The 8,817-nt window shown below is 37.7% G+C and overlaps 1 protein-coding gene across 4 annotated transcripts in view; it reads left to right on the plus strand.

Moving 5' to 3' along the window:
* Positions 1 to 8,817, plus strand: part of Myo5a (myosin VA) — a 151,567-nt gene that overhangs the window by 93,202 nt on the left and 49,548 nt on the right. For all 4 annotated transcript variants that reach the window (XM_048423030.3, XM_048423033.3, XM_085689389.2 and 1 more), the window contains exons 17-21: positions 1,409 to 1,495; positions 1,581 to 1,689; positions 4,652 to 4,863; positions 5,476 to 5,632; positions 8,093 to 8,332. In XM_048423030.3, the coding sequence (XP_048278987.3) occupies positions 1,409 to 1,495; positions 1,581 to 1,689; positions 4,652 to 4,863; positions 5,476 to 5,632; positions 8,093 to 8,332 (805 nt within the window). The remainder of the gene's footprint in view (positions 1 to 1,408; positions 1,496 to 1,580; positions 1,690 to 4,651; positions 4,864 to 5,475; positions 5,633 to 8,092; positions 8,333 to 8,817) is intronic.

The raw sequence follows: 8,817 nt of genomic DNA on the forward strand, positions 1-8,817 counted from the left end.
CCCCATAAGTAGTACAAATATCATGCCAAATAAGACTTTTTGAATGTATTTTTGAAAGACCAGCCATGAGGCTATAGAGATGGCTCAACTGTTAAGAATACTGCCCTTCCTGGGTACCTGGGTTTGACTCCCAGCACCCATATGACAGTTCACAACTATATTTTAAGTCATTTGACACCTTCTTTTGTCCTCTGAGCCCCAGATATTCAAGAGTTGTACAGATCTACATTCAGGTAAACATTATATATATATGCATATAAAATAAAAGTAAATAGGTAAATTAAAAAAATAAAAAGACACCGGATAGTGGTGGCACACCTTTAATCCCAGCACCCTGGAGGCAGAGGCAGGCAAATCTCTGTGAGTTCGAGGCCAGCCTGGTCAGTTCCAGGACAGGCACCAAAGCTGCAGAGAATCCCTGTCTCAAAAAAAAAAAATCTATGAATGAACGAACAAACGAACAAACAAACAAATAAATAAAAGACTAGCTATATAGACTCAAAGTTGCAGCTCCTATTCTACAGTATATAAGTGAATGTCTGGATGGTCTTGCTGAAACAATGCTGAGAACTTATATTTTGATCAACAAGAATAAGACAGAGACAGGGAAAGCTAGCTGGAAATGGGAAAAGGTTTTGAAACTCCAGTGATACCTTCTCCAACAAGGTCACACACTTCCTAATCCTTCCTGGACATTTCCACTAAATGGAGATCAAGTATTCAAATATATGAGCCTATGGAGGCCATTCTCATTTAGACCATCATGCTTAGGGTGAAATAAATGTGAAATGTAATAAACAAATACATCTTTATTGCTTTGACTACTACCAATGTTTCATATGTTCACAGTAAGTGGCTTGTCGAAAAACAAAGTTGTTGCTTTTGGGGGGTGGTTTTTTTTGTTTATTTGTTTATTGAGACAGGGTTTCTTTGTGTGGTTCTGGCTCTCCTGAAACTCACAGAGATCTGCCTGCCTCTACATAGTTGGTTTTTTAAATTACTGAATGGGGCATGTTTAGTTTGTGTTTCAGTTTCATCAATCTTTACTCCAGGGTGGTCTATGTACTGAGCTAATGAAATGGGAGAATTTTCAGTCAGGCTAAGCCAGAATTGCACACTTATTACAGGATGGGCGAAGTGAGAGAAAATTCTGTCTTCTTTCTTTTTAGTATGCTCTGTGGACTTTCTTATGACACTCTAGTATATGAACCGGGGGAACTATCTGCAGCTCCTTATGTTTGCTGCAAAATGTCTCTTCTCTACTCTTCCATGGAGTTTTTCGTTTTGGTCACTGTTCCAGATTTTGAATGCTTTCTTTTCTAGTTTTTCTACTTGCCTCTTGACAGAAGAATTTAACCCTTGACAGCCTGGGTCTCTGTGGGCTAACAACTTTTGTTTCTTCATACAGATTTGATGAGAAGAGGGCAGTGCAGCAACTGAGAGCATGTGGTGTCCTGGAGACCATCCGAATCAGTGCGGCAGGTTTTCCCTCACGGTGAGCCCACAGTCTTCAATGTAAGGGAGCTTTGTGGATGCAATTCTTGCTTGAATCTTTAAGCTGTTATGGGCTTCTGTTCTAGGTGGACTTATCAAGAGTTTTTCAGCCGGTATCGGGTCCTAATGAAGCAGAAAGATGTGCTGGGAGATAGAAAGCAAACATGCAAGAATGTATTAGAGAAACTGATATTGGTGAGAATGATTTTCACTTAATTGTTTCTGAAAAGTATTATCCAGAGGCTTTATCATTCTGAACTGTAAAAGCCCTGCAAACTTAATGTTAAATATCATAACCTACATTATTGGATTACTTAAGTAGGAAAACACCTTACATAGAGTTCAAGTGAGACTCACTGTATTTACTATGCTAGAAGTAATGTGGATGCTGGTAGCCAACAACAGAAAACTGTTTTGGAAAAGGTTGGACTTAGACTTGAGACACAGCCCTTTTCGATAGTTTGATCATTGTCAACAGAAATGTTCTTAGTATTTAGTTTGGGTGATTCCAGATAGAATTAAGGAAAAGAGCCCATTTTTATGTTAAAGACGAGTAATTCATTTTAAAGATGAGCATGCAGATAATTATTTCTACCTCAAATATTGAGTGAGGACTCGAGATTTGGCTCAGTAGAAGAGTGCATACTAGACTCGAGACCCTTGTAGGGTGGCCCACACTCAACTGTAACTCTAGTTCCCAACGGAGCCAACACCTTTGTCTTCTTAGATACTTACATTTTCATTCACAGAGACACACATGTATGCATGCATGTATTTATGTATATATATGTGTGTGTGTGTATATATATATACATATATATTACTAAAAATCTTAAAATTTAAAAAAAATGACAAAAAATACAGAGGAAGCAGGCAGATATTAAAGGAAGGCAAAATCATATCCAATTGTGAGAAAGAAGAATAATTACATGAGGTGTGGGATTTGAGTCAGGAGCTGAAGAATATGTATGTTTGGATAAAAATATTAAATAGTAGTGGAAAAAATATTAAAAAAATATTAAAATATTAAATAAAATAAAATTTAAAAAATATTAAAAAGTAGTGGAAAAAAAACCAAGATTTGCTGAAGTGGTTGGAGAAATGCCTAAGAGCTCCTGCTGCAGTGGCGTAAGATCGTGTTCAGTTCCCAGCACCCACATTGCTGGCTTGCAACTGTAACTCCAGCTCCAGGAGACCCAACGCCCTCTTCTGACTTATGTGGGCACTGCACACACACAACATACACTCATAGAGACACATGAAAAATAAATCTTTAGGGCTGGAGAGATGACACTGCAGTTAAAAAGCACTTGCTGTTTCTATAGAAGACCTAGGTTTTGTTTCCAGCACCCACATGGTAGCTCACAATCGTTATTCAAGTTCCAAGGGATGCAGCACCTTCTTTTGGACTCCGCAGACACTAGCCATACACGTAGTGAACATTCTGTGCAAGCAAACCACTGATGCACGTAAAACATTTTTTAAAAGGAAACAGTAAGGTGGACTTTCACAGGGTATGAGTTGTGTATGAGACAGTAGAGAATTTATTAGAATAGATAGATGATGGTGCTATATACAGTTGCATGGCAGTCAAAGAAACTCTCAAACTATTTTTGAGAGTAGTCACCTGGAGGGCTTGCCAGACACAGATTGCTGGCCTCCACCCCTAGAATTTCTGATTCAGTAGGTCTGTAATGGACCAAACATTTTAACACCCTTTCCCCCACACTTTATTTTTTTTTTCTGTTCTAGTGATACAACCCAGGACTTTGCATTTACTAGGCAAATGCTTTACCACTGAACTAAATCCCTTATAATTTGTATATTTAACAGTTCCCCAGGCCCTCACAGGACACATAGAAAATCTCTAACCTGAGTCTTGATGAGTTTGAGATTTATGAAAAGATTGTTTAAAAATTAATTTTACTTGTACCTCACTATGAAGTAGTCATAATTACTAGTTATTAATTAAATGTAATACTTCTTTGACAATTTTTCCCCCTTTGAGAGAACTAAGGATCCCATCCCTCTCTAAGAATGTAATGCTTTTTAAGATCTCTTGGGGTTTTTTTTGTTTTTGTGTTTGAGTTTGGCCCAACTCTTTTCTAATTTGGGTTCAGATGGGAATGTGGAACAGAAAGCTGAGACAATCATACATCTGCCTCCTCACCCAGACCACTCAAGGCCTGGATCCAGTGGAGGCATAGGTAGTAGCGAAGGTAGGATGGACAGTGGGAGAGGACCTAGTTAAGGTTTCCATGCAAATGGTAGTAAATAATTTTAAACTTTTCAGATATATGTTACAGTCTCCAATTTTTTAACTTCATGTTTAAAGGGATATATATGTGCTTACAACAAAAACTGAGTTTCTCTATTTTTGCTTAGAATTCCAACACAGTAGTGATTATTGTATGTAAATTGCGCTGTTCTTTTGATATGAAAATGATTAATGATTTACATGCTTATATTTGATGTGAATCACATGAATATCTCTGTCTACAACTCTACTTATGCATAAAAGTCATTGCAATATTAATATTTGTGTTTTATAAAAGAAATTGGCAATCTATAGAAGGATTTTAGCACATTTATGAAGTTGTATTTGTTTTGAAACACTGTTGAAGTCACATGGTAAATATCTAGACGCATACCTTTAACATGAGCACAGGGATGTGAGGGATTGGCCGGTGGTTTGTTTTTGCTTTTTTAACATTTTTATTTTGTGTGCTTTCTTCCTGCCTTATTCTTTACACTGGTTTGTTTGTTTCTTCAGCTGCTCCTGGATTATGCAGCTTGATATAATCTTACAGTGGTCAATCAAAGGGACTGTCAGCACCTCCATTTCCTTAAGATGTTGAAAATTTAAACAAGCAGATAATAGCTGCATAGAACTCACAGCCAGTTTTGGGCCCAGATATTAATTTCAGGTAGAATAATTCTGGAAAATAACTTGTAGGCTACCATTTTCTCTAAAATCCTTTCTATTTATACTTTTTAAATAGGATAAAAAAGAAATCTGGTTTCATTAGTTCATTGAGATGTAGCCCAGGTTAGATAATAGATTCATTCTTTTACTAATTCTGCTTCTAGATTTTCCCCATCTTTAATTTGTTTTATAAAATCATTGTTTCTGTTTATATTTTTCCCTCTAAAATAGGACAAGGACAAATACCAGTTTGGTAAGACAAAGATCTTTTTCCGTGCTGGTCAAGTTGCCTATCTAGAAAAATTGAGGGCTGACAAACTGAGGGCTGCCTGCATCCGGATCCAGAAGACCATCCGTGGGTGGCTGCTAAGGAAGAAATATCTGTGCATGCAGAGGGCAGCCATCACAGTGCAGCGATACGTGCGGGGCTATCAGGCTCGATGGTAGGTCTCCTTATGGCCTCATGGACCTCGGCTAATTCATGGTCCATTCAGGACGAATCTGAATGACTGCCCTACCTGAGAAGTTAGCATCTCACTCATTAATTTCAAAACACAACAAACTAACTTATAAGACAATTAAAAGAATAGAAGTTCACGTAGACTTGGGATAATTCAGATTTGAATTGCTACCAACTTAGAATTTGTATCTCTTTTACTAAAACATGGAAGTTGAAGAAATTGTATATAAATTAAAATAACTATGACTATGAGACAGTTAATCTGACTATTGAGGAGCAATTAACAGAAAAGTTCTAGCAAATAGTTATATTTCAGTGTGATTACATATACAACCAGTTTTAATTTTATGAAGCCTTTATGAAGTTTATGTGACAGTATGGGACATCCTGCTTTTCAAAATTAGGGAAACCTCAATGAAAAAGTACTTCAGAAGCTACACATTGCTGAACATGTGTAAGTAAATATAAATGCTTATTTGTCATGAATATTAGAATAACCATTAGTGAGGTTCTGCTCAGGATACCTAAGACACTGACATTGATGTTTTGCAGTCTTGATGACTGACAATACACCACTATTTTTTTTTTTGACCAGCTATGCTAAGTTCCTACGCAGAACCAAGGCAGCAACCACCATTCAAAAGTACTGGCGCATGTATGTGGTTCGCAGGAGGTACAAGATTCGACGAGCTGCCACTATTGTTCTTCAGTCTTATTTGAGAGGCTATTTGGCAAGAAATAGATATCGCAAGGTAAGGTGCTGTTTTCAAGTTTGTTCATGCATTTCAGTAATCATATTTTCTGTCTATTATAAAGTATCATAGGGACTGCTGTGGACAGAAAAGCCATGTGGAGACAACACAATTGAAAAGTATGCTAGTATTGAGTAATTAGATATACTTGTTAACAAGACAATAGAAAATATACTTCCTATTTCCATTTGTTTGAAAATTTGTAAAATTAAAAAAGTAAAGTGAAATAGAAACCATCAGTTTCGTTGCTAAAACCAATAGGACTTATTTTCTCAGCTTTCTGGAGGCCAAAATTCCAAAACCACTCGGCTGTAATCAAGGGCATTCTCCAAAAGCCCAAAGACATTCCTTGTCCCTTCCTGTGGTGGCTTACACTCTGTGCCTGTGTTCAAGTCACATTGCTCCTATCTCTGCTCTATCTTTGTATCATTTATCTCTTACTAAAAATCATGGGGCTGGTTAGATCCCCAGAATTCACACTGTGGAAGGAAAGAGTCAACTCCCACATATGCTCCCCCAAATAATTGGTTTTTTAAAGGTAGTTTTAAATTATGATAGTATTTAAGTCCCACCTTTATAATCCAGGATAATATCCCCATCTCAATATCCTTAACCTAGTTACATCTGTTTTCCAAATAAAATCACAACTACAAGTTTCAAGGATTAGGACAGTATGTCATTGAGACCCATTATCCAGACAGCTACAGAGAAGTAGCAACACAAATAGGTTAAATATGTGACAGGTGGACAGAATAAGAAAAGCTTAGGAGAATTTATCAAGGTGAAAAGGAAATAACTATAATATTTGTATGATTAAAATTACATGAACTGGAATATGGTCCTTTTTTGGTACTCTGTGTGTGCATGTGTGTACGTGCATGTGTGTTTGTGTGTTTTGCAGGCTTATCATTGTATGGGTATGCAAGTTGTGCATACCTATATTGAGACCAGAACAGGATTTCTGTTGTCTTACTTATTACCTTGATACAGAATCTCTCACTGAACATGAAGCCAATAAATTCCCAAGATCAACTTGTCTCCACCTCTCAGTGCTAGGGCTATAGGGGCATGTATCCATGTCAGCTTTTCATGTGGGTTCTGGGAATTCATACTTAGGTCCTCAGATTTGTGTAGCAAACAGTTCTTACCCACTAAGCCATCTTACAAGCCCAACAAATAATCTTTTTTTTTTTTTTGGCATGAGGCACTGGGGTTGAATTCAAGGCTTCATGCATACTAACCATGCATCTTCTACTAAGTCACACTCTTGTCCTGACATGTACCATTTCTATCTTAGAATCCTTACTCTCCTCTGTAGATCACAGATCACTGATGAATCTGTTTTAAAACATGTACTTGGTTTTGTGTGTGTGCATACATGTGTGCCATTGTGTCGGTGCAGGTGTCAGAGGACGACTTAGAGGACTTGATTCTTTCCATCTTGTGGGTTCCAGGGGAAAAACTTTTCTAAAAATTGTTCACATTGTCTCTGCTTAATTGTCTTTAGTGACAAGAAATCTTTCTCATAAAGGCAACCTTTTTCTTCTAAGTTGTATAAAAGTTTAAGAAACTGTCATGACTTTAAAAAAATAAAAGTAAGATTACTTTCTTATATATTTCCTTATGTTTAGCTTTCCCTTTAAAGCTTGTGCCTTTACCTTGACATCCATAACAGATTACTGCTGCATTGGAAGCAACAGCAGGAAGAAATCATACTAGAATGGTACACCTCGAGTGTGGCAGACAAGCCACAACGTTAGACCGAGGCAGGTGGCACTCAACTGGCAGAAGCAGGTAGACCTTCATGGGTTCAATGCCAGCCTGATCTACATAATGAATTCTAGGCTAACAAGGGCCACCCAGAAAGATGCTGTTTTAAACAAACAAAAAGAATGTCACCTTCTGGGTTTCAGGAGTGGGGTCAGTAAGTCATAAGTGACCGTTCTCTAACTCAGGTGTCAGCTTGTGCCCATGACCTCAAGTCCAGGCCCAGTGTATAGTGAAGCAGTGTAGTGGGACAATCTTTTATTTTAATAGCACATAGTTCATAAAGTACCTGATTCTTAGTTTTGTAAGGCCTTTTACAAGCAGAAATCCTACACCAGTAAGGAACTGATGCATTTTTTGTGTTCTTTGTAAAATTTTTCCTTTTTGCAATCTGGTATTTTTTATTTAAACTGCTTCCAGTTTCATGTATTATTTATAGTTGTGTGTATGTGTAACAAAATATAACTAGAAAAGTGGACATTGAAAGATGATTTGAGAAATGTGTATATATATATATATATATATTTTTAATGATATACCTTTAGATTCCTGTGATATATAATCCACATAAAACACTATTGTTTCAATATTTTGTCCTCTCTAAGTATGGATTCTTAGTTTGACATACATAGGAGCGTAGAGTTGAACTTTGAGTCTAGTCTAGAGACTCAGATTATCTCCATTTTCCTGCAGATACTTCGTGAGCATAAAGCAGTCATCATTCAGAAGCGTGTCCGTGGCTGGCTTGCTCGTACACATTATAAGAGAACCATGCAAGCCATCATCTACCTTCAGTGCTGTTTCCGGCGGATGATGGCCAAGCGTGAGCTGAAGAAACTGAAAATTGAGGCTCGCTCTGTGGAACGCTACAAGAAGCTCCATATTGGCATGGAAAACAAGATTATGCAGCTGCAGCGCAAAGTGGATGAGCAGGTGTGTTTTTAAAGAGGCCCTAAAGCCACAGCACAGCTGAGACCTACAGGGTTGCTTTTAGTGGCCGCCGTTCTGGACTCTGACCCTGAAGGAAAGGAACAGACAGGGACTTATTTTTTAAAACACCCTACTCCAAAACTGTGGATCATGAGCCATATTATAATTTATACTTTGCAGAACTCTTCCTCCCCTGTGTCTTATTTGTATGTGTCTCTTCTCTGACAGCTGTTGGGCACGGCAATGGCCAGAGAAGCAGGAGGATGTACAGGCTTCTGAGGGGCCCACAGTCTACTTGCAGAGAGAAAGCCACTCGTGCTTAGCAGTAGTTACTAAGTGGTATTTTAGTACATGCAAATGATCTCAAGGTAATTAAGAATATGTGAGACATAAAGAAGGGAAGCTACAGAGAAACCCTGTCTCGAAAAAAACAAACAAAAAAATAGCAAGGAGAGATGAATCAAAATGAAGTAGGATTCATCAGAAAG

This window comes from Myodes glareolus, chromosome 4 (genome assembly GCF_982192425.1).
Source record: "Myodes glareolus chromosome 4, mMyoGla1.1, whole genome shotgun sequence".
Taxonomy (NCBI): Eukaryota; Metazoa; Chordata; class Mammalia; order Rodentia; family Cricetidae; genus Myodes; species Myodes glareolus.